Source organism: Semicossyphus pulcher, unplaced genomic scaffold (assembly GCF_022749685.1).
Source record: "Semicossyphus pulcher isolate SPU_LCO1_2020_fin unplaced genomic scaffold, fSemPul1.0.p SCAF_21, whole genome shotgun sequence".
In the NCBI taxonomy this organism is placed as follows: Eukaryota; Metazoa; Chordata; class Actinopteri; order Labriformes; family Labridae; genus Semicossyphus; species Semicossyphus pulcher.
In genome coordinates this window covers 2,349,766-2,375,501 of record NW_027211695.1, presented here as the reverse complement: position 1 = coordinate 2,375,501, position 25,736 = coordinate 2,349,766, and the positions used below count along the sequence as shown (strand labels likewise).

At 44.2% G+C, this 25,736-nt stretch overlaps 2 protein-coding genes across 2 annotated transcripts; one reads left to right on the top strand and one right to left on the bottom strand.

Annotated features, from left to right (window-relative positions):
- The first annotated feature begins 15,944 nt into the window (after positions 1-15,944).
- Positions 15,945-25,341, top strand: zcchc4 (zinc finger, CCHC domain containing 4). Its single transcript, XM_069672383.1, has 13 exons — positions 15,945-16,111; positions 16,384-16,502; positions 16,601-16,683; positions 16,891-17,163; positions 18,332-18,412; positions 22,631-22,703; positions 22,780-22,930; positions 23,028-23,128; positions 23,270-23,391; positions 24,574-24,649; positions 24,731-24,782; positions 24,876-25,023; positions 25,122-25,341. Exons 1-13 carry the CDS (start codon positions 16,024-16,026, stop codon positions 25,243-25,245), a joined length of 1,491 nt encoding a protein of 496 aa, XP_069528484.1. The 5' UTR covers positions 15,945-16,023; the 3' UTR covers positions 25,246-25,341.
- Positions 18,287-20,973, bottom strand: LOC138600859 (nuclear factor 7, ovary). The gene is made up of 7 exons (XM_069672384.1): positions 20,942-20,973; positions 20,319-20,538; positions 19,920-20,015; positions 19,588-19,815; positions 19,478-19,497; positions 19,264-19,394; positions 18,287-19,095 (listed from the first exon to the last, which is right to left on the bottom strand). Exons 2-7 carry the CDS (start codon positions 20,535-20,537, stop codon positions 18,497-18,499), a joined length of 1,293 nt encoding a protein of 430 aa, XP_069528485.1. The 5' UTR covers position 20,538; positions 20,942-20,973; the 3' UTR covers positions 18,287-18,496.
- Positions 25,342-25,736: the final 395 nt, after the last annotated feature.

Genomic DNA, 25,736 nt, shown 5'->3' with positions numbered 1-25,736 from the left:
ACTGCAGCCAGTCAGCAGGGGGCGACAGAGAGGGTTTGGCTTCACTTTTAGGGAGCTGTCAGGTCGGCCATCTTTTTTATACAGTCTGTGGTACAAACTAAACATTTTCCAATAATTTTCAAGCCAAATAATTACTTCAAAATCAAGATATTATTTCTAGTTAGTTCTAAGTTTCAGGATTGTATCAGAAAAACGTCTGTTGCATAAAAAGTTTTGCGAGCGCAACCAGTGAAAGGAGCTTTACTGTCTGTTAGATCAAACACAAACTGAGTCCTCAGATTGCTGTCAGCGGGGTTCACGCAGCGCCGTGTGAGAATAGATTCATTTGATCTATTGGTGAAGGGAAGGTTGTTAGTTATTTATAAATGTGTCAAACTCGGAGCTCAGAGAACTGAATAAGTCATCTGTTTCTGTACGTCTGTGTATATGTGAGCGTCTATGAATTCCGTATGAAGATTTTTCTGGGTCACGTCTTGAGAAGATGACAAAAGCCACGATCAACACTGAGCACTCAAACAGCTACAGCGAAAAGAAACATCTGAATAAACACACACAGAGCCGCCATCAAACACTAAATAAAGGTTTATCTCTTTAAACGATGGTGATCATCCATTCTTTAGAGCTCCAGAGACTTGGCGAATCGATACCAAAGAAGCCCTGAAGATGCTCTGGACGGTGGCCAAACATCCAGCCAAGTTAACTCCAACGCAGACATCTGTGCAAACACTCATGTTTCCCTGTAATGGGTCCTAATGAGGTAACTGATTGTTTGATTTATGACTGCAACACGTATTCCCATCGGCATCAGATGGACTCTGTGATTGGTTCTAACTGAGGGTGACCAGTCGTCTCGGTTTGTGTTGGATTGTGCAGGTTGCAAGTTTGTTGTTAGAGATGGTTGAGGATGTATAAATGCGACCCACAAGTCTGTTAAGTATTTGTAAAGTTAGAAATGGAGGGGCTTTCTTTTGGTAGTAGAAAAGAGACTTTAATCCCCAGAGGGGCTGGAGCCTATCCCAGCTGTCATTGGGCGAGAGGCGGGGTTACACCTTGACTGATCGCCACATAGATTGCAATGATGAACCTACCGAGCATGTCTTTGGACTGCGGGAGGAAGCCGGAGTACCCGGAGGGAACTCACGCATGCACGGGGAGAACATGCAGACTCCTCAAAGAAAGGTCCACTAGGTGTGACCCGGGATTCAGACCAAGAACCTTCGAGCTGTGAGGCGACAGCGCTAACCACTGCACGGTGCAGCCCAAATAATGATAATTCAAAGTATGACTATTTTTTTATAGCGCAAAATTTATCGCAGAAAGAAAAGATATTGCAGTGTCATGTTTGTCCAATATCGTGCAACTCTAGCGTTGATTCAATACCGATACCTGTATCTGTATCGGCCTTTGATACTGCTTTAAATATGGTCAGCGAGTATGCCAGTCAATGCACCTCTCTGATACCATCATTTAGTAGCATTGATCTTAAATACAGCCTCACAGAGGATCTAGCACGGCTCTAGCTAGACTCTAGTGTTGTCTACCCAATTTATATATATTATAATTCAAGATTGTAACACCTGACTAAGGCGGGGTACAAACTACAAGATAATCAAGCCGATCTCGGGCGTCATTCTCCTCAGACAAAAGTCCTGATTGTTTGATGGTTCTGAAGACGATCTCTCCAGATGTTCCTGAGGTGTGAGGGATGTTTAGAGTGATTTTAGTTCCCCCGATGTGCTCGGAAGAACATCGTGGCCGCACTGATTTCAGATATTAAACATGATAATATGATGAATATTTACGATCTGATATCCTGCTGTGTGGGGGGAACCCCCAGGACAGCCGAGCATGCACTCTGTGGATCGTCACGTGGAACCAAACAACAGCCAATCAGGAAGCACGCTGACTGAAGGAGGAAGCACAACAACCGCAGCCATGGCGACACCACTTCATCCACAGTTTGCTCTTTTTTCTGCCTGAATTTTCAGTAAAAAGTCCAAAAAGTATCAACGCCACGTCGAGACTTTCAAGCATCAAGATTTGCTGCAGCTTATAAATTTGCTCCAAATCTCATCAGCAGAAGAGAATCAATGAAGAGTAAAGAAAATGCACAACACTGATGGAAAAAGAAACAAATAACATCACACATACACACACGGGATAAATGAGTTTACAATAAAATAATAACAGTTTGATTTCATCCTATAAATCATCACACGAGCAGCTCGCTGACATCGTCCGCTCATTTAACAGCTGCAGAGATTTAATGAACACGCCGCGGCTGCCTGCACACAGACTGTAACACAACTCTGTGGACTGTACGTTAGAGCTCGGTGTAAAATGCATGGCCGACCTTGATGGCTGCTGTCACACCTAAATGTCACACACTCAGCATGTTCAGCGCTGAACACTCAATTAATACTCCATGCTGCAGACGGGAGCTGTGAGGCGTGCAGGAGGGGATGAATAAGGCATGACTCGGTGGATACGGGGAGACACATCTGCAGGAGGACAGCCTCAGGGCGCTGGTTTCTTTTTCAATGGGATATTTCACGTCTCTGTTGCAGATTGTATTTCACTTGTAACACATATAAGAAGGTGCATTTTTTTAAATCAGGTTAGGCTGCCAGTTTTCCCTGCTTTCTAATTCACACAAGTGAGGACCTTCATGACCAAAAGGTACAAAAAGATTTGTGATTGCTCCAGTAGATCGCTTCAGCCTGCAGCCACAAAGCTGGCAGTAACGGCTGCAACGTAATGACTTGGAGGCAAAGGTAGGTCCACTAAAAAGGCGTGTCTTTGAGACTTACAGGCTTAAATTATAACCTTACATCAAAAGGGAAAGGATCCCAACAGAATTAGATCCTTTTTTTTAACTAGAAGAGGCTGTTAGTCCTTCATCAAAGCCACCAGACTCAGAAAGTGTTAGGGCTTCAAAACGGAGTCCCAGAATGCTTCACGTTTAAAGCCGTGTGCCTTGTACTCCAACAGATGCCGATAACACGCCGCCTGCTACAAACCAACGGAGGAAATGAACGAGCCGAGCCGTTGTTAACCTTTCCTGCTTCAGCGTCCCGACCGTAGTCAGAAAGCACAGGTGAGACTTACTGTTGTTCTGCTCCAGGGCCGACGCCGTAGCCAGCTTCACTTTAACACACCCGCAGCATGCAGGAAGCAAGAGCGCTGCGTAGGCTTTATGATGCACAAACACAGCCTAAACTGTACATCAGTTCTGTTGTTTACTACCGATCACTCTTTCCTCTGATCTTCCTCTCCAAGCAACTCGTGCACTCGCTCTACCACCCCACTGTCACGCTCTTCCCAAAACAGAGCTACGCTTCTTGTACAACACTGTGCTACAGAACTGATCATCTCAACACCAGCGCCCCTCAGAAACACTGTATGCAGCGCTACCATCCACGTTCTGCAAGGTGCAATCAGTCTTTTTGCCAGTGGAGTCTGGTGTGTTTGCAGAGAGCGATGTAACGTCTGTTTCTGGTTAAAACAATCCTCTTCCTCTGCAACAAAAAGGTCTATCTCTGTAGGGATCCTTTCTGTAACGTTGTCAGACACTTCATCAATAAGCACTTTTACTGCACATGCTTTTTATCAGGTTGCATTTGCCCTGAAAGATTCAGCTGCAGCCACTACAGCCCGTCTAGCAGCTGCAGGCTGAAGCAGCTTTTTTGCAGCTCATTTACAACCCAATATATATTCTTAATTTACCTGGCTGCAAAACTGACTGTTAGAAATGTATGATTTAAAATGTGAGTTGCTTATGCTTGTCTTTTTCTTTGTGTGTGTTCTTACGATGCTGCTGCCGGTCTTGCAGGACTCCCTTGAAAAAGAGATCATCTCAGTGGGACTTTTCCTGGTTAAACAAAGGTTATAATAATAACAATAATAATTATAATAATATTGAAACCCAGGTCTAAAAACACAGAAATGACCCTTTAAAGTTTGTGTAACCTTGAAGATTTCCTTTTCTCACTCCGTGTCGGTTTAAATGCAGTTGAAGCAGTTTTACGTCCTAAAAAGAATAAAACTCCACTTATAGATATTTAAATTGTACTTTTGGCTTCACAAGATAGCAGCATTAAGTTTGCCGCAATCCAAAATATAAACTCTGCTCATCAAAATCTGTGATGAGACCGAACTATTCAGCGTGTGCAGTCATGGAGGACAAACAAAATGCCATTCTTCCCTTCATCAAAGGCCCATGTAGAATAGCAAGCTGCAGGGAAATGTCACGAGCCCACACCACATTGTCGGCTTAATTACTACTGTGTGTGTGTGTGTGTGTGTGTGTGTGTACAGAGTGTGTGTGTGTTTGTCTGTGTAGCCCCAGTGCAGAGGCTTAGCACTGGTGAGGTCAGCCAGTATTTATCCCAGTAAGAAGAGCTGTGGTGTCAGCCTGACTGCAGCCTGGATCTGCCCAACTGTTTCCTCCTCTGTTATTTCCCTCAGTCACTGCAGCAGCAGCAGCAGCGGGGAGGGCATGATTTAAACAGCTACAGGAACATGTTTTATATTATTAAATAAAAAAAGAAAGTGCAGACGTGGGAATTCATTAAAGCTGGCTGTTAAAAATACAAACAAGCTGCGTTCCTGTTCTGCACCGGAAGCAGCTTCAGGCGAGACGCGTCGGAGGGAACAGCAGATAAAAGAGATAAAAATAGCTTCAATCTTGAGATGAAATCATGATACATTATATTAAAGACATGTCGGTATTGTTGTGTATTTTTTCCAATTGTGCCGACATGAAAACATCTTTTACAGAACATATAATGCAGACATCGATGTTTGGGATGGTTTAGAAATCATGTCAGTACACAGTTTGTCCAGCAGAGTGCGCTCTGACCTGATCTGGTCGACAAAGATGTTGCTGACTCAGCTGTTCCTGTCGTCCCAAACAGCAAAGTATGGACTTTAGCTAACAAGCTAACAACCATGCTGAATGCAAGTGCCTTTAACTTATTCAATCAATCAATTCAATCAATATTTATTAATATAGCACCAAATACTTAGCTTAGCTTCGCATTAGTTCATGCAGGACAGAGACGTCATACGCCCCAGCTGTACTCATCATTTCTACCAATCACAGCCGCTTCTTACAGAAAGGCGGCCCCTTTAAATTATGGCTGCACGATAAATCGTTTAACCATCGCATTTGTGATGTGCGCATGTGCAATAGTCACATGTTGCTCGGTGCAAAAGGAGTAGTCGTCATTTCCTCGTTCTCCATCACGTCTGATATCACGTTCGTGCAGCCCTTTACCAGAGCACAGAGTGAACTGACCGCTGAGCTGCAGAGTCTGAGTGTCACCTGCCTGTAAAATGTAAACAAGCACGCAACGCTGCTGCTGTCACTGAGAATCTCGGTGGTATGATGGAGGCAGTGTGGATTAACGTTATCAGCGGCAGTGCTCGTTACCGCTGTAGCTACATAAACGTGCTGCTAACGGAGCAGTGTTTACATTTAGTGGCTGCACCTGCAGCGCACGCACGGCATGAGGATGTGTGTGCCGACGGGAAGTAAGAGGCGGTGAGCTTTCGTTTTCAAAAGTTACTGTCACCGCGCTGATCGCGCTGATTAAACATTTGAACACCGTTAGAAATGGTTGTTGACATACCGTGTAACTACCACCACAACAGAAACGTGTCGCTCCACCTGAACTCTCGCCACTTCTTCATGCGGGTGTGAGAGTCTCTGAACTAAGAGTGGTAAAAGCAGGAGAGGGGGTTTGTTTTGTTCGAATGTTTTTCCAATATCTTGCAGCCCTGAATGTAAAGGCAACTCTCTTCTCACTCGTCCCTGCTACACCAATGCTGCACACACACCACTGCTGCTGCTGCTGGCAATGCTTTGACCTCAGCCTCCTCCTTTCCAGTCTGAAGCCTTTTGCCCACTCTGTATGCCCAGGGGTTTTGCATTGCGCTTACTGGAAAGCCAAAGCAGAGTTAGCTGCTTGGCTAACACAGGGAGCCGAACATAACTGTGTGTCCACTTGGCAATAAATGGTTAAATCTATGACGAGAGTGTTCCTGACTGACATGGTTTACCAGCTAGCAGTTAGCTAAGGTTACACACACAAACACCTGGTTCCTGTACTTGTTAGCTTGGACTCATTTCAGCACCACAGAGGGTGAAAGGTCCACTTCCTGATGGCTACTGCAGCATTCATGAATTCCCTTCAGAAGTACATCTTTAAAGCAACCTGTGGATCCACAACATTTATGCAAATGCACCTGTATGTAACCTTTCTCCTCTGACACGCCTCTCCCCTCCGCAAACACTTTGTTAAGAGCAAACTGCTCATGTAAACACACATACATCATCATTCCTGACACACAGGAGAGCACACACACACCCTGGAGGCACACACCTTTCAGAGCAGGACTCTGCACACGGGCCTGGTGGTGACACACATAGAGCCAGAGGGAACCAGCCTGACACAACTGCCAGAAGATAATCATGCACGTCTGTGTGATTGTGGTTGACTGTAATTGCTCACTAACTAGTACTTAACTAGAAGCTGCTGAGTCTAAGCTGGTACTAATGTTAGTTATTCTCTACAGGGTTTAAATCTATTCAGCGTCTAAGCACGGTCATTTAGAAAGTGATGGCAGTCGATACAAACATTCATCCGCCTCATTGTAGACAGAGAAGAAACATCATGGCAACGTTAAGAAGGATTTTAACAGGACCCGAAAAATCTGGTCACTTCCACTACAAAACAAACAGGCAGGGTGTTCAAAGGTCAAAGGTCAAGGCCACTGTAATCTCACGTCCATCCCGTTCTTGTGAACAGGATATCTCAGAAACGCCTCGAGGGAATTTCTTCAAATTTGGCACAATAGTCCACTTGGACTCAATGATGAACTGATTACATTTTGGTGTTCAAAGGTCAAAGGTCACTGTGACGTCATGTCCATTCTATTCTTGTTAACATGATATCTCAGGAACGCCTGGAGGGAATTTCTTAAAATTTGGCACAACTGTTCACTTGGACTCAAGGATGAACTGACTAGTTTTTGGTGGTCAAAGGTCAAAGGTCACTGTGATCTCAATTCCATCCCATTCTTGTGAACACGGTATCTCAGGAATGCCTTGAAGGAATTTCTTCAAATGTGACACAAACATCAACTTGGACTCAAGGATGAACTGACTAGATTTTGGTGGTCAAAGGTCAAAGGTCACTGTGATATCACGTCCATCCCATTCTTGTGAACACGGTATCTCAGGAATGCCTTGAAGGAATTTCTTTAAATGTGACACAAACATCAACTTGGACTCAAGGATGAACTGATTAGATTTTAGTGGTCAAAGGTCAAAGGTCAAGCTCACTGTGACCTCACAAAATACGTTTGTAAGCCATAACTCTAATTAAGACAGGTTAGAATAGGTTAAAAATAATGAAGTGATGATATTTCACATCCAAAAGATGAAAGGTCAACTTCACATGTGACGGCATAATGCTTCATGTTGTCACTCCAATCCAATCCTTATTGATTTAGACCCGAAGGTGCTTGAATGCACCGTTTTCACTTCCTCTCACTGGATGAAAACCAGCACAGGGGGCCTCCTGTTCCTCTGCTAATCCACAACGAGCTCTTTGATCTCGCTAATATTGAACTTAAGGCGATGATGATTGCATCATGTGTCAAAGCTCTCTGTCAGGACTCTCTCCTGCAGCATATTTCTCTCTGGAAGCTATTCACTGGAATCGTACATGTCGCTATAGTATTAACTTCCATTTCGCCAAAACAAACACTTAATACCTTTTGTTTAATAACTCCAACATCTCCACCCAGACAATAATGTAACTTCTACTTGACTCATGGGCGGAGGCATATAACCGCAAGGTGGTAATTCTAGTTATTAGGTGACGATTCCATTGGTGTTCATCGTTTTAGCCAAATTATCTGCAGGCGTCTCCTCCTCCCAAAAACAAACTGACCTGATATTTTAAATCAGTACAAACACTTAAAAAAGCAGTTCTGATATAAAAATCTGTGTTTTTACAAAGCTGTTTGGGTTGCATGCCGAGCTGCAGCTAACCTCAGCAGAATCCTTCATCTGGTAGTCAAAGCAGTTGGCTGGAGATGTAGGGTTGTGTTTGAACTCTGCAAAGGTCATTTAGTAAGAGATACAAATATAAAAATATAGCTCCCAGTCTCAGGTCGGGTTTGCATTCTTGAATTTTGTATACCGGTCAAGTTCAGTGGTGAGCAGTCTTAAAGACGTGGGTACGCGCTTCCCGAGGCTGCCAGCCTAACATTTTAAAATCACATAGCCTAATTTTAACTTACAAGTCAGAGCTGTATCGTGCCTGAAAACCCTTCACAGTCAGGCTTAGACTATTTGAGCTGCGAAATTGCAAATATAGATAAATTGTTGTTCTGCTGGCTGTTTTTGATCATCATACAAGCTCCATGCAGTGGCCGGAGGGATTTATTCGTGTGTTGAACGCACATCCCTATCACCAACCTCTGAGTGTTCTCATGAGGCCCAACATGGTCAGCCACAAAGCAGTTAATTATGGGGCATTCATCTCCTATGTCAGTACTGGACAGGTGCTTTATGACGATCTGACGATCAGTGTCTGAAGCTACAGCATGGTACAACACTTTGATAGATGTATGTCATATTGATCTTCCTCCAGATATGAGGTGTGACATTTTGTGTCATCTGTTCCGAGTCTGCAAGCAATTTCCACCCCGCATAATATCAACGATGAGTCAGCAGGTGCTCACAAGCTGCACACAAACAAGCAGAGACACAGTATCGATCAGGACTCTCCTCATGTGACCGGCGGTGGTAATCTGTGCAGGAATAATCAGGCTAATCTACGATCATCCAGCACTGCAATTATTCCCTGTGGCGGAGGGGCTCGGTGTCGTCAGCGTGTGTCAGCTCAGACTAATACAGAGTAACTTCCTGCAGATGGTTGTGAACACAATATAAAGAGTGAATGTTTTGGAATTGGAAGAATGCAGCCTGACATGCGGATTGATTTTACAGCTGGGTTTTCTCTGAGGGTGTGTTCAGGTCGAGCCTGTTCTCAGAGGTTTATATAAACTGGAGTGCACCACTCCTGTGGTTTGACTCGGTAAACAGTGTCAAACTCTGGTGGCACTAAACAACCACGCCGAGACAGACGCCTGTAAACACTGATCTCACTTCTGGGATCTCTATTTGCCTCTCGATACAATCTTTCACTGAGGAGAACATCTAACCTGAAGGCCTCACATGTGACCCGGCATCTCACAGGAAACGGGCTGCAAATTCAGGAATGATGTTAATTCAAAAAACGTGCTGCAAACGTCCAAAACAAACGCGCTGCAAACGAAACGCGTTGTTAAAAGCTGAAACAAATGCATCAACATCAAACAAGCTGCAAACACAGAAACAAAGTCAAAAACACATACCGCAAAACTTCTGTGTTAGTTTGAGAAGTGAACACTTGACCTCCGTGCTCAGAGCCCAACACGAGGCAGAGTCAGCTCATAGCACTGCTAGCTGCACAGCTAACTTATTTAGCAAGCAGAAGCTACACTTAGCTCTTGCTCTTAGCTGTTACACTGAGCGCCCCCTACAGGCCTGGAGCACTTTGGTTGCGTGGACTGGATTTGCGGCGTTTTTCCTTTTGCATGCGTTTGTGTGTTTTGACTTTGCATCGTTTCTGTATTTGCAGTATGTTTGATATCATTGCATTTCATTGCACTTCTGTCGTTGCATCTGTTTTGGACCTCCTGCATGTGTTTCTGAATTTGCAGCTCGTTTCTTCTCATGGAAACTGTTTGGGCCGTTGCAGCCTGATTGCTCTTGTCGGCCACCGTACTTTTTGCAAAGCAGGGCAATGCAATTGTGCAGAGTTGAGCATATATTTTGGCAGATCCAGCTTGTATGTTATACAGCTATGAATCAATACACGCAGGATTTAAAGAGAAATGTTTGTGCGCCAGAAAGCGACAGAAATGGGACCAAAACAAGCAAACACGAGGTCAGGATCGGGTCCTGTTTCACTGCAGAAAGGATGCTGAGTTTATCCCTGTTTTGCATAAACATCACAGCTCTACATCCAACTGCTGTGCGTTCCATTAAAGCACATTCTATCTCTGAGCATGAAACATTCTCTTTGTATTTCATACTGTTAACTTGTGCACACTCCCAGGGTAATATCCTGCCCACTCCTGCACAAACAGAGCTCTTTCATTTAATTTAAAACATATAAATTGTTCATTTTTTAAAATATATTCTTTTATTTTATTGTAGTTTCTAGACAAAAGCATTTCTACTGTTTACTTCCTTTAAAAGTCTATTTCTGTCTTTATTTTATTTGTCTGCAGCAAAACACGAAGTCAATAACTTTGTGTGAAAGTTGTTATTACTCCCGATTCTTTTTTCCGCCCCAGTGAAAAGAAACGATCCCAAAACACAAATTCCCATCCCAACCGGAAGATCAATCAGCAGGAGAGGCTGCCAAAGTTATTTTAAGTCATTTTGTTTACAGAGGCTGAAACAGTCTTAACGAAACAACAACCGACTGCAGCTACACAAGCTTCTCTGCATGTGAACCCCTGCTGCACAGCTATGGTGCATGCTTTCAGACGCTCGTTCTGCGGAGCCTGAAGCCCACATGACCTTCAAAAATTAAATCCAAGCAAGACAGCCATATTGAAATCTCACTGGACCTCTCTCCGCACGCACACACACACCTAACACGTTTTACTGTCGCAGCATGTGCAGACCAGCTGTGTTCTCGCGCAGGTAAAGATCTGAGATGGATTTTCTGCTCACACGTCCAGCCGACATTCTCCAGGGGTTAAAGGTCAATCTTGAAAAAGGAATCACCGAGAACAAATACAAACTTTAGGACAAACAGTGTCCCTTGTTTGTCTGCTTTGCTTGCAGTTTACGTCCGTGTGCTAATGAATTTCTCTCCCGTCCCGACTCCCAGACGAACTGCAGCACTCTCATTAGCAGCTCCAGCAGTGCCGCAGAGCATCGGCAGGTCTGCTCATTAAACAAAGGGTCATCTATGCTCTCTGTTCGCAGGAGCTGGAGTCACTAATGGGCCCAGATCTCTGCTCCCAAGTTATATTGATTTTATTTCAGTTAAATCTGGCACAAACAAGTGACATATATCTGATTCTTAAATATCTGAATACCTGAATATGTCTATCTTGATTTTGGGGTCTTGATTAGCATGTGCTGCTTTGTTTACATGCTGTTTTTTACTATTATAACTGTGGAGGCAGCTGTATGTGTGCAGCATTAAAGATTAAAGAAGAAGTTAAAGTTGTTTTTACAGTGTTTATTTATTGTATCATGTCATTCATTTGATGTAACTTTGGGCCTTGTTGGCTGATGAGATCAGCCACCAAAGTGTTGACATTTCTGTTTTATCCCCACTAATTGGGAGACATTGTAGCTCCGATGTTCCTGATGTCTCTGACTCTGAATGCTGCTCTAAATGCTCTACTAAGGCGGATGTTAGCAAGCTAGTTAGCATGCAACCTAAGCCTGGAGATATACTTGCAGTTTTACCTTGCGTTCGCGTACACATCCGTCTGCGTCATGAACGTAACTGTTCACATACTTGTCTCTGCACTACGCGTGTTACTGGAGGATACCTCTAGAGGGCGCACCAGAGAGCTCAGGCCATGGTTATGGTAATTGTGAGATCACCATCAGCACCGTCCCCGCTCCATCTCTCCAACATGTTCCTCCGTGCACGGACGTAACGCTCCCGGACTTGTTCCCGTTTAGTTTTGCAGGTTTCCACGTCGACTTCTAAAACAGAACTAATCAGTCTGCAGCTGTTTGACAGGCGTGTTTGTCTCTGTGCAGCGGCAACAACACATCATACAGATGTGGATCATTGTGGACTTGGTCTATCAGCTTGTCTTCAGAACTTTCTGCCATTGTTGTCCCTGCTGCTGTCCCAGCCCCGCTGCCTCATGTGCAGACTGCATCTCGCGTACTTGTAGAGTACATTTTTGAGGACGTGCACAGCCGACGCTCCAAAGAAGGACACTTATTGTAGTTTAGCGTCTGTAGAACATTTAGCAAAAACAAAAGAGCTGCATCACAGGGCGAGGAACAAAAACAATGATCAGGCTAATGATAAAGACTGGAGAGGAGTTTATTAGTAGAAGAAGACAGCTCTCTCAAGCAACAAGGCTACCAAGCCAATGATCTGTTAGCTAACACATAGACACGATGATTTTATTATCAGTTCCTGCGGTTTAAGTATTATTACCGATCGTTCAGTTATAGTTAAGTTGATGTTTGTCATGTTTAAGGGCTGTTAAAGTTAGAAGCCAATAGTAGATGTGGTTTAACAAAGATGCTAGCAGAGCAACACATTACCATCATGTTTATCTGAATAGCTTCAAACATTATAGTTAGGTCAGAAAATGAACCCATAAATAGACCAGTTCAACAATTTCACACAGCGTTATCTCCGCCAGTTTTCCGGCCCTGAAGCGGCTGCTTTTAGCGCAAGGTCAACGAAATTCAATCTATATGTTGATGAAGTTCAAAGGCGGCAGATTCTCGACTGTTTTCGACTTTAAATTCTGACTTCAGTGGAAAAACTTTTTCGGTTATTTCCTTGTTATAAATTAAAATGTCTGGTTTTCTGACATTCTTGGAAGGCAGTCTCGTGTGGTCGCTAGGTCCCGACATGTTGTCCCCTAAAGGTCCTTGATAGAGTCCTATAGGAGGTCCCTACGTTTGAGCTTATATAACATAATTAATGTCATTCATATACAACAATAACCACACATCATTGTTATTCCCTGGTGGACCATGTTCTGACGTTATCGACATTGTATTTGCTTCTACACCCAGAGAACTGATTGTCCTTGTTTTTAAGAAGTTCTGGAACTCATGTTCTTCACGGTCTCGTGCTGCATTCCTCATATTCATTTGCATAATGTAAAACAAACAGTGCAGTGCTGTCGCCGGAGGACTCGACGGTACAGACACTTCAAATAAAGACCAGCTCCGTGTTACATTTCTCAGATCCTCCTCAGGGACAAAGCCAGCTGTGACAGCAGCCCACCAGGAGTCTGGGCCTGCTGCACACACACACAACAGCCATGCGTCTTTAAACCAGGAGTGACTGCAGAGCCTCCGAACCCTCTGTGGGCGTCTCTACATCCTGACTAATTAGCCCACATGACTTTAATCTTCACAGGGACACATTTGAAAGTGTGTCAAAACATTAGACAACCTCAATGTTTGCTGTAGCATCACATATTTACATGTAGGTAAACCCTAAACCTGCTGCCTTTATTAGCAGGAAAATATGTATTTTTCTTTATTTTAACTAATTTTAATGCATTTTAAGCACATTTTACACCTGGGGGTGTTATTGTGCAGCAAAAGCAGGTTAAAAATGCATAAATTAGAACAGAGCAAACACACAGTCTGTGCTGATCAACACAGGAAGCCCTGTAGGAAAATGTAAAGTATGTTTTAGGTATTTTTCCTTAACGCAGTTCAATAACAAAGGTCTTACCAGTGCTGCTCATGGTGCCAGTCAGACGCCTTCGCCAGTCAGATGATGCACTGTAAATAAGCCACTATCCACATTGACAGTACATGGATGATGCCAGCAGCCAGCAGAATGAACGCAGCAGGGAGGTGTTTACACCGGGGCTGTCGCAGAGATTCAGGCCGGTCCTGGGTGCTGCTGAGGCCGCAGAGAGGCAAAGGAACAGCCGCCCTGAGAAGACAATGTCCCGCATATACTGCAGGGCTGCGCTGCCTCACTGTACGGAGGACACACAGTGCAGGTTGGGTGTGGGCGCACGGTGGAGAGACGCGACTAGAATCAAGCGAGATAGAGAAATGAATAGAGTTTCCGGTGGGACATTTCAAATTAAAAGTCTGTCTGAAAGTTAGGTCTATTTTCGGACAATGTAGGCAGCAAAATACGGTACAGTTTATCGAACTCATTTTAGATATGAACAGAATTAATTGATGTAAGCTTTTCTAATTTTTTGTCCTTTTTTCAAAAAAGTAAGCCTTTTCATATAAACTGATATAACAAACAATATGTCTACGGTTCATTCACAGGGGTGAAAAGTTTACTGCCTTAGAAGACGGTAGCGAGAATCTAATTGGGGGAGCAGCTGTGAGCAGAAACTATAGTTACTTTGGAAACAGCGCTAATTTTGCACATGACAGACGTAGCTTACTTTCAGTTCAAGCTCATTGGCTTTACCGCACTTGAACGCACAAACCTCTTGTGATTCACAGAATCAATCCAACAGTTGTAGAAACTGAATGACAAAACTACAGTAACGAATCTTATCCACGAATCTTGTCCAACACATGCAATCACAATTGCAACAATTCAAGTGAACCAGTCACATCGCACAAGCAGCAAAGGTCAAAGGTAATTTACACCCTGTCACTGAAATGTAATTAGTTGGTTTAAATATATAAATATAGCCTAAGCAAAAATGATGTCTTTTGGCGGCTCAGCCTTTTTAGGGCTGTTTGGGGAAAATATAATTTATATCATATATAATCAAGAAATTGGAAAAATCCTTGAGTTAGAAGATTAGTTATTTATTTTGTAGTAAATACGATTTCAAGCAATTTTTGTTTGTCCATTCCCCAACTTTTTCGCAACATTCATGCTTTTATTTTGAAGGAATAAATCCACTGCTTCCTGTCTTATGTGAGTCAACAGCGGGCGTCTTGTCTGTGCTCTGCTTCAGCATCCAGCAGACTGCTGCTCCTGCACGGAGCATCCTCGAGCTGACAGCGCCACTGCGCTGGTGGCGCAGGCGCAGCAGACGAGGGAAATGTAGTATTTCAGAAAGAAAACACCCATTCCGGTGACCAGCGTGCTGCTGATTGTGGACTACAAGTTTGTTCAGTGTAAACAAACCGCATTGTGAAGGAAATTGGCGATGACAGAATTGTTAATTACTCAATATTGTCGAAGAAATTTAGTGTATAATGGCTGAAGCTATTAAGTAGGACATCATACCGCTCAGTAAGTGTCGGTGTGCTCCGTGTGAGCTTTAAAATAATTAGGCTAAGTGGGTCAGTGATTTTTAAAAATGCCTTGGGGAAGAACTGAGGGGGAGGATCTGCAGGACGATGACTTTCATTTGAAGCGTAAATGACATATTTTCTGTAAATATTGTGATTATCAGTTTAAGATTTCACATAGTTGTAATTAGGAATAAAATTAATCAACAAACAGACATGATTCAGCTGCAACAGAAATAAAGAAACGAAATTATATTTAACTATAATTATAGAATAATTTAAAGAAAAATTTAACTCACTGAAGTACCACACACTCGATTTTTCAGGACCTTTCAAGTTTATTTTATTTATATTTATTTTTGAGACACTGAGTCAAGCGTTTGAGACATTTAGTTATAATTTTGAGATACTAAGTCATAATTTGTTTAACATTTTTCTTATTATTAAGGTTTCTTACTACTTTGACAGACCAACTGATTATTTTGTGATTGAGACATTATAGAGTTTATCATTTCTTTAAGATACTAGGTCTAACATTTTTAAACGACTTTCTTTTTTATAATCACATTTATGGCCACGGAAATGGCCATTCCATCTCTCCTTATCTTGAGGAATCTATAAATACAGGTAAGCTACTTCTATATAAAAAATAAAAAACGATGAATTTGTGTGGGATGTTAATCCTTTAAAATTATGAAACCTACTTAAAACACAGAGTTATCAACACGTACTAATTTCGTTATCATGTCATTATCCCTAAATACAAGATAACACCCGCTCTGGTTTAAAATAAATCCCTGAATATCAGAATAATCCTCAAATAAATAACAACAGATTTTGGCTCTGTTTTGAATCTTGGCCAACGAGCATTTTCCGCGACGCCATGCTGATGACGTCGTATCTGCGCGACAACAAACGGCATGGCTTCCACTTGTCAGGCAGAAGTCTCGTGTTAAAAGTTTTGCTGCAATTTTCTTGAACTGTGTGACGGTAACGACATGGATATAACGGAGGCGAACGACGACACTTTTGGAATAGAGGTTATTCTTCAAGACGGCGATAAAACGGCGCCATGTTGTCCACACGGTAAGTTTAAATGTACAGAAAACTACCGGAGCCAGACTAAACTTAATAGCATTTTGTTCTGCATTTCTTTTTTTTACGTGTAACGTTTCACCCTTGTGAAAAATATGATATTTCCCTAATGACCAAGGCCTTCTAATGAATTCGGTATACGCTACAGCTTGTGTCACTGTAATAATACCGTGGAAATGCAGTATATTGACTCATTTTTTAGCTTAGTGAATGGGTTAAGGCATATAAATGATGGTCATAAATAAATGCACTTGTTTTTCCAGGTCCAACCCTGCTGTTTGAGAAAGTGAGCAAAGGAGGTGAGAAAGGCAGGAAGTTTTACGCCTGCTCAGCCTGCAGAGACAGGAAAGACTGCAAGTTTTTCCAGTGGGAAGATGACAAGGTAGGCCTCCTGGTGTTTGGATTTTGCATTATGACAATACTTCTGGTACCTGAGTGTTCCTACGTCTGCTCATTTGTTGTTGTTAATTTGCTTTGAAGGTGTCCGAGGCCAGGCTTTTGGCCAGAGAAGCAGAGAACAAGTCAAAGAGACCTCCGTTCACCCAGCAGGAGTACTGTAACAGGTTAGTGGTCAGCTGTAGTGTATTGTGGCTTCCATAAGAACAAGAGGCCCTGATCCACGATGTGTATCACAGTCCTGCATCTTCCTATATATATTTTACTTAAAGAACTTGTAAATATAAACTGCATTAACAAAAATTATGATGTTCTCTTTCATGCACCATGCTCAAAAACTACTCAATATTTATTTGTTTGTATTTATCCCTCAGATTTAGAAAGTTCGCCTCCCTCCGTATGGATGAGAAGAAGTTCTGTCAGGACTGTCAGATTCTGCTCCTGCCGGCAGAGCACGATGCTCACTCCTCTCACAGAACCACAGGCGTCACTGCAGCCCAGCTGAGGAGGCCCAGCGTGCTGCTGTGTCCTCTGGACAACAAGAAGAGCAACGCCCAGTACCTGTTCACCGACCGCAGCGCCAACTTCCTGCTGGACACCCTGGCTGGTCTGGGGTACAGGAAGGTGCTGTGTGTGGGGACACCCAGGTAAGGCTGATAGCGAGGGCTTATTTAAATTACTGTGGGGCTCCTTCTTAAACTACAAGTGCTCGTTTTTTCCACTGACAGGCTCAGATTGTTATTCTAAGTGTCTGACAACATTACAGAAATAATCCCTGCAGACATAGACCTTCAACAAAAACAGATTCCATTGACAAAAACAGTAATTTTTACTTGCAGAATGCAGGAGTCGCGTGTTTACCGCTGCCAATATATGTCAGATTTTTTGTGTTGTTGTTTGTTAATCATGCATTTGACAAAAGCACGGACAGACTAACTGATAGAGACAGGCACAGACCAGCAACTCCTGTGTTTTGCGAGGAAAAATAAGCACTTTTATTAGACGTACAAAGGCATTACATTGCAGTCATTAAAGCCTGTCTAACTATTCTTGACTGAGGTTATCCACTAGAGCAATTCAGAATGTTTGCTAGTGAGGCAAATCAAGTGAAACACGTCAAGCTGCTACTTTATTGTTGGCTCGGTGCAAAACGGAAACTCGTTTTCCATGGCTAATTTACTGGACAAGTCCGTCTGATATCACATGAGTGCGTGAGTGAACTGAAGCTGTGCAGCAGAGTCTGTGCGTCACCTGCCTGTAAACTGTAAACAAGTACGTGACACTGCTGCCGTCACAGATCATGTCATCGAGGCAGACGCTCTGCTACGCGAGGTGGCTTATAAGTGAGTTTATTCCTGTAATCAGCGGCACCTCGTCCCGGTGCTGCTGATAACAGGTTAGCGCTGTGGCCACATAAACGGACCGTTCACGGAGCAGATGTGCTGCGGAGTGTTTACTTTTAGCGGCTATGCCTGCAGAGGTTGTGTGTGCCGACAGGAAGTAGGAGACGATGAGCTTTTGTTTCCAAACATAAACATACATTTGAACACCGTTAGAAATGGTTGATGACAGACTGTTTAAGCAACACTTCTGCAGCTCACAGGTCTGTTTGTATTTATTTCTAAAGAAACGTGGGGCTCAAACTGAACTTTCTCCACTTTTTCATGCGGGTGTCAGAGCCGCCTAACCAAGTGTGGTAAACGTAGGAGAGGAGGGTTTTTTTGTCAGAAGAAAATAAATGATGAAAACACAAAGTGATCAAATGAGACATTTTATTACATGTAAGTAAATAATGATTGTTGCTGTTTGTTACAGACTCCAGGAGCTGATCAAGTTGCGAAACCTGGAGCAGAAAGACGAGCAAATGAAGAGTCTGCTGCTGGACATCGACTTCAGGTTAGTTTGTGTCTTTGTTTCTGTGAAGCTTTATATATTCTCGTGCATGCTCATCACATCACTGTCTCGCGTACGACTGCAGCGTCATTGGCTGTTGAGGTGACAGAGCTCCAGGTGGCTCGGCCAGATCTGGCTCTCGTGTGGTTTCAGGAAGCGCACAGCGGGGTACAGCGGCTCGGTGAACTGGTGATAAGCCCTGTCAAAGACGGGCGTGACTGCAGCGGAGAACCTCTGCATGACCGACATGTTGTCTGCGTCGTAGAACACCAGCTGGCCTTTGTCATAATTCACCCACACTCCCACCTTTCCCAGCGGCATCTGCCCGACGCCCTGACACGCGACGTGCCGGTCGTTGTGCCAAGCAGAAAGATGGCCGTTACGGAGCTCCACGCACCACGAGTTCCTGTTCCGGCCCAGTTTGGCGCCCTTGTCCCGCCCCTTCCTCTCCAGGCTGGCGTAGGCCACGCCCACAGCCCAGGCCGAGCTGCAGCGGACGTCGACCTCCCAGTAACTCTGAGGGGCTCCGAGAGGAGAGCTGCCTATAGCGCAGCACACCTTATCAAACTGTAGGGGGTGCTCTGGAGCTGAATGGGCGGGGCCTGAGAATGATAAGCCCCTCCCCTCTGAGGTCACTGTGATCTGGCTGTTGCAAGTGTGCCTGTCAATCATCATGGGGTTTGCATCTGGAATTAAACAGAAAATCTGCAGATTATTGATGACATCTTGACCTTTTGACCCCTCTTGCAGCAGTGTGACTGTATTAAATGCAGTTATTTTTTATGCAAATACCTTGTTTCAACTTATTTTAGGAGGTGCAATAAGGGACTGATATAAAGGAGAAGCCTCAGTACCTAACAGCAGCGTCTTCCTCTGCAGCTGAGCTCTCAGCTGTTTGGAGATGGACGATAACGTTTTCAGCAGCTTTTCAAATCTCTCTTTGTTCAGTCGGATCTTGTTCTCGGCGGCGTCTGGCTTCTTAGGACTGAGAGAGATCACAGAGATTAAAATGCGACAGAGCTCTGGTGTGCAGCTGAAACCTTTTCATCTAAAGGTGTGGAGTTTTACCTCAAAGCCTCAGAGTGAGCCTGCAGATGAGACAAACGGAGACGCTGATTAAAACACCACACACTCACATTATATACTCTGAAACTTATTTAGCAGCTCTTCAATCCGACCTTCTTGTCATCTTCCTCCGTGCTCAGCGCTCTCTGGGTGCAGCTGATGTTCTTGCCGACCTGGTCCTGGTGTTGCTTCCAGTCTTTCAGCACCTGGTCCAGCCTGGTCCTGGTCTGCCTCAGGTCCAGCTCCAGGGAGTCGAGCACGGCCTGCTCGTCCTGCTTCAGGACGGAGCGCAGGCTCTCAAAGCACTCCCGAACCTGCTGCTTCATCACCTCACTGCTCCTCTGCAGGGAGGAGCATGGAGAGCAAGACGTTAAATACACAATCCAAAGATTATATCTATAGTTATTTGCAGTCTTTGTTTGCAAGCTTCTGCTGTCGTACTTACAGAGAGGTCGGACTTGCGTTTCTTCAGAGACTCGATGTGAGCTTCAGTCTTGGATCTTTCTAACTGCAGCTCGTCCAAATGTCTGGACAGCTGCTCCTGCAAAATTAACAACAGATTCAGAGACACTTAAGTCTTCGCATAAAAGATTATGTAAGCCTTAAGGAGGGCAAAAAAAGACACCTCAGATCGCTCCTAAATACTGTGATCAAGAGGTAAAAATTTCCCCAAGATTTTGTCTGGTGTTGTCGAGGGCTCAAAAGGGAATCAAAAGGACTGGAGTTCACCTTTTAAAACTTTAGTCTCTTCATAACGTTCATTTTTGATGCTGAATATCACTTTAAAACCGACTTTCTGACGTGACTTGTTAATGCAGATAAGGTGTGTGTAAATCACGTTTACCTGAGAAGGCGGTGCGATGATGGCGATCTTCCTCTGTAGCTTTGGGGAACGTGGGAAAGGCTGAACGCTCCTGTCGCTGTTGGAGTCCAGAGGAGTGAAGCTCAGCCTGTCCGGCAGTACCCTGTGTGTGTCTGCAGAGGGCGCCGCAAGAGCACGCCGTGCTGACTGAGGCACGGTTGACTCCCCTTTACCAACAGATGATGCCTCTTTCTCTGCCATTCTGAGGGCCGAATGAAACGACACATTCAGACATCTACCTGAGACAATGTCTCCTTTTGCATTTCTGTGTTTCTGCTTCAGCTGCAGAACCAGTTCTTCGGGTTTTTGGGAAAGTCTGTAAAAACACGTCTCGGTGCATGTCGAGATTTATGCAGAAGCCCTGCTCAGGACGTGCTCTCATTTTCTGTGCAGAGTTACTGAAAACAAAACCAACGCAGACAGCCGCAGCTTTCTACGGCGTTCAAATGTGGCTTTTTTTCATAAATAAAACTGTGTTTTTAGGGAGACAGAAAACAACCTTAAACCTCGAGTGCTGCCTCAGCTGTGTTTTCATAATGCCTAGTAAAGACTTCATTTTCCTCTTCAGCATGATAAAAACATGTTTGTCTTTTAGCAGATCTTACCCGAGGTCGCTCTGCGTCGCGTCCCTGCCGAGTGTTCCTGTAAAGAATGTGCAGGTAGAGGTGCACAGAGGGCGTGTTCTGTGTTACAAGCTGCAGCCTGCAGCGCACACGCACTCAGACAGCCTATCGTTACCTGGATACACACCTCAGAATCCACTGTGTGTATGGACAGTAGATGAGCTCAGACTTGCTCTTGTTTAACAGGCTTTAAAGGGGGTTTCCTGTTCTTTTACAAGTTATGCAGCCTGAGTGACTAATGAGTTTAAACATTTCTCTTATTGCTCCACTAACTGGCTTCATTTTGCAGCCACGAAACAGAATGTAATGGCTGCAGCATAATCTGTCAGGGGAATGAGCCAATCACAGAACGTTCACTTAAAGCAAAGTGTCGGACGACATTACAGAAAGGATCCTTAAATATGAAACTTTTATAAGCTGTTATGCTTTTAATCACCAGAAACATCCGTTACCTTTCTCGACCACCAGGCTCCATTTACTAAAACATATATAGTGCTGGATCAAAGGGGACCCCGTAAAGCCCTTAAGACCCCCAACAATACCAACAAACGAACCGATCACAGCAGCGGTAGACCAGCAACTTCCATCTCCTACAAGATAAAATAACTCCTTTTGTCTATGGAGTCTGGTGGCTTTGAAAAGTGCGACGAAACAGACATCTCTGAGGGGTGTACTACGAAGCAAGTTCAACACACCCAGGCTTCACTTGGGTAAGCTGGATCAACAAAGCCCGAAGCACCAGTTCGAGATAACGGGTATCACGAAGGAGGTGAACTTTCTGCTTCAGACTCGTCATCATTTGACGCTTCTTCCGCACTCAAAGGAGCAATCACTGGCTGTCAGCTTCAGGCAGACTGTTTAAATGAGAGGCGATGATGAATATATAAAAGTTATTGCGGTAATAAACCAACACTGCTGCAGCAAAAAGGCAAGAGAGGAATGCTGCAGAAATGTGTTGTCTTAATACGAAACTAAAGCAGCTTTCCCACTGGTCGAAAGCCTGCTACAATCAACATTCAGACCCGGGTCACATAACTCTGCAGTAGACCCGGGTTATTATCGCCTCGGCTCTGATCGCCATTTATGAGAACACAAAACCTGCGTCGACACGCTAATCTCCGCCCCCTTTCTGGCGCGATGCTATGCTCCGTCTGTAACTTCTGCAGTGCTCGAAAATTGTTCCTAATTTGTTGGCGCCGAGTTTGATAAACAGACTGACTGAGTAACAGATACAATAAAGACCTAACCACTGTAACATCCTCACTGGTTACTAACCCTGTCTGGGCAGGTTTGTGACGTCAGACGATGACGCAGCAGAAAAGAGACCGACAGGAGGATACTTCACTGGCAATGGGAAAAGAGACAATCGGCATCTATAAGCGGGTCTTCCCGGTTCTGAAAAACCTACGTCCACGCGCTAAATTTGGTTGCGAAGAGGTGTAAGCCTCTACTTCGTACTACACCCCTCTGGTTTCAAAAGGAGGAACTCACCTGAACAAAAAGGTCTCTCTCTGTAGGGATCCTCTCTGTAATGCTGTCAGACACTAAGAACAACAATCTGAGCCTGTCAGTGGAAACAACAAGAACTTGAGTGGAAATACTTTGATCGTGTGCCTTTTCCTCTGTGGGATTTATTAACACATAGATGTATTTCTCTCCCTCATGTTCCAGATACGCTCAGTTCTACAGCCGGGATGAATTCTGCCACTACAACATGTTCAACCACCACTTCTTTGACGGAGAGGTAAGAGTTAAAACACCTCCGTCCTTCATGTGTTCGTTTCCAGTTCAGTATCTTAAACCTTTTTGTCTGCCGTCAGGCTTCCAGCGCCGTCCTGCAGGCCTTCCTCGCAGAGAGCGAGGGGCAGAAGGTGGTGATGGTGGCCGACCCTCCGTTCGGTGGTCTGGTGAAGCCTCTGGCCAACAGCTTCTCTGTGATCTCACAGACGTGGAGGAAGCTGCAGAGTTCAGGTGAGGGTCACTGTAAGGCTCTACCCTTAACCTTTGCCTCCCTGTGTGTGTAACTCGTGCAACATTGAAGCTAACATCCGTGTGTTTGTGTGTGCAGGCAGCAGTAGTGCTGACATGCCCATGATGTGGATCTTCCCGTATTTCTTCGAGCCTCGCATCCTGGAGTGTCTCCCCTCACTCCTCATGCTCGACTACCAGGTAGACTGATGAATAAATACAGACATAACTAGCATACTGATTCAAACGTGTTTAGAGGAGAGGGCTACACTTTTGCTAGGCTCCTGTTTTCCTCTTGTGGGCTGTAAAACATAAAGTAAACATTAGTTTTGTTTGAACCAGGTGGACTATGACAACCATCCTCTGTACAAACACGGGAAGACGGGCAGGAAGCAGTCTCCCGTCAGACTCTTCACTAATATTCCAGCTAAAGACGTCGTCCTGCCCAAAGAGGAGGGATACAGGTACTGACACACTCGGTCTTTATCTCAGAATCTATCACAGATACAACACGATCAGTTTGCTGACCAACAGATGTCAACAAACGTCAGCACAGATATGCTTAAGTTGTCTGAGGTAACAGACACGGTGTTATGTAATCGCCCACCAGATGGCACACTGTTTATCCTTTATCTGTGTTTGCGTTGAGAACAGAACGTCAGCTGATGTATGATTATAAGATTTCAACATTTATCAACAAACAAAACCTTCAGATACACTTTTCAACAAAAAAAACAACAACAAACCAAAACAAAAAAGAGTAAAAAGGTTTTGTTTGGGAGTATTTACAGAATCCATTTGTAGTACGCTTGTAGTCCAAGTAATATTAACCAATCACGTATCAGCAGGCTGCGGCGTATGCAGGAAAAACAATCCGTGTGCAGAGCAACAGCAGGCGTAACATAATCGACCTTAAAGACATCCCGGCTCCCGTCTAACGACAATTCATCTTCTTATTAATCTCCGTTAACAGACTCTGCATGCTAACAGCTAACAATCTGTTCAAGATCAAACATTCAACTAGAGACAAATCCACCTGGTTTTGAATGTTAATAAGACAGAGGAGATGGTGTTTGACCACAGGCCTGTGGTCATCCACAACCGACTCATTCCTCAGGTCCACTCATACATATATCTTTGTGTCTTCATTGACAATGCACTTACTTGGAGCACACACGTTGATAACCTCTGCTGCAGGTTACAACAACGGTTGCATTTTTTACGTCGTCTTAGAGTCCGTGGTGTCGATAAGAAATGTGTGATGATATTCTATCAGGCAGTGCTAATTCATACTGCATGGAAAATCATGGGTGTTTAAAGAGCACTCATCCATGCAGAGTATTTATGAGCCAATAAAAAAAGCCATCAGTGACACGTCTCACGTTCTGCACAGGGAGTGTGAGCTGCTGCCCTCTGCTACAAGATTTCTTTGATCCCTGCGTCGACTAAACTTTTAAATAGTGGCAGATGAAAGCCAGACAAGGCCAGAGGGATGGTGATTCGCGTGTTTGCTATTTGGCACTGATATTACTTATTTATTTGTTGTGTTGTTGTTTATGGCTGCAGCATGGGGGAAGATACAGATACAGCTCTACACTGTTGTCATTATAATGCATCTAAAGCTCGTGTTTTTCCTCCTCCGTCAGGTTTTGCTCTGTATGTCAGAGATTCGTCTGGTCTCTCAACAAGCACTGTGCTAAATGCAACGTCTGCCCATCAAAGGTAAAAAAAAAAAGACATTATATTTTGCTGCCTCTCATAAAGCACACGTTAGAACTTCTTGTTTTCTGTCTGTGTCTCCAGGACGGCCGAGAATGGAAGCACTGCTCTACATGCGAGAAGTGTGTGAAACCATGTACGTAAATATAAACAGTAAGACACAAAGAAGATGTTAATTTACTAGATATAATGATTAATGTGTGTATTACTTAATGTCTCTCCCTCTAAGCCTGGAGACACTGTCAGTCGTGCGCCCGCTGCACCCTCCCCGATCACCCCTGCGGTCAGGCTGAAGGAAAGCGGGGCTGCTTCAACTGTGGCAGCCTGAAGCACAAGCGCAAAGGCTGCCCCGTCAAAGACCAGCACAGGGTCAGCAGGTGAGCTCAGAGAACAGCCAGCGTGAGGGATTCAACCTTTTCATTTCATCACCAATCACACGTCTTAACTTGTCCTTCTGCGTCTGCCTGTCTCTCAGTAAACGCTTCAAAGCCAAGCGAGGAGGGAAGAATGTTTCCCAGCATCCCTCCTTCAAACCCAAATCTAAGAGGAAGTCTGGAGCAGCTCGCAGAGCCAAGAAGATGGCCGCTCTGTCCGTGTGATGTCAGCGCTCATTAAGTATCCTGTCACCTGTGCGGTTGTAAGCAGTTTTATTTCAGTTGAACTCCAGTGACACTTCATAACATTGTTATTAATTGTTATAGTAGAATAAAAAAGGAATTTAAAAGCAGTTGTCATATTTTTTATTAAGATGAATTCCACATTGCAGTTTTTCTGTTCCGCAGCAGTATACGCACTGTACTTGACCTTCTCACGACCTCAGGGCAGTTAGACACACTTAAGCCTCTTTCCCATTGGTCAAAAAACCTGCTAACACACAGCTTTTTTGCTTACTGGGAAAGGTAACAATCCAAATGACTCTGCAGTAGACCTGGGTAATTATCGCCTCGGCTCCAATCGGCATTGATGGGAACACAAAACCCGAGTGGACGATGCTATGCTCCGTCGGTAACTTCTGCGACTCCTCGTCATCTCAGCTACAAACTCCGCCCGTCTCCATCCGAGCAGCGCTCAAACATTGTTCCAAATTTGT

Bases quoted from the DNA above. Each gene is read 5' to 3' on its own strand.
- zcchc4 (XM_069672383.1), top strand. From the start codon at position 16,024: ATGGATATAACGGAGGCGAACGACGACACTTTTGGAATAGAGGTTATT. The intron at 24,783-24,875 runs GTACGTAAATAT...TCTCCCTCTAAG, and splicing joins CGAGAAGTGTGTGAAACCAT to CCTGGAGACACTGTCAGTCG. The intron at 25,024-25,121 runs GTGAGCTCAGAG...CCTGTCTCTCAG, and splicing joins GACCAGCACAGGGTCAGCAG to TAAACGCTTCAAAGCCAAGC.
- LOC138600859 (XM_069672384.1), bottom strand. From the start codon at position 20,537: ATGGCAGAGAAAGAGGCATCATCTGTTGGTAAAGGGGAGTCAACCGTG. The intron at 19,816-19,919 runs GTAAGTACGACA...TCCTCCCTGCAG, and splicing joins AACGCAAGTCCGACCTCTCT to AGGAGCAGTGAGGTGATGAA. The intron at 19,395-19,477 runs GTAAAACTCCAC...GATCTCTCTCAG, and splicing joins GCTCACTCTGAGGCTTTGAG to TCCTAAGAAGCCAGACGCCG.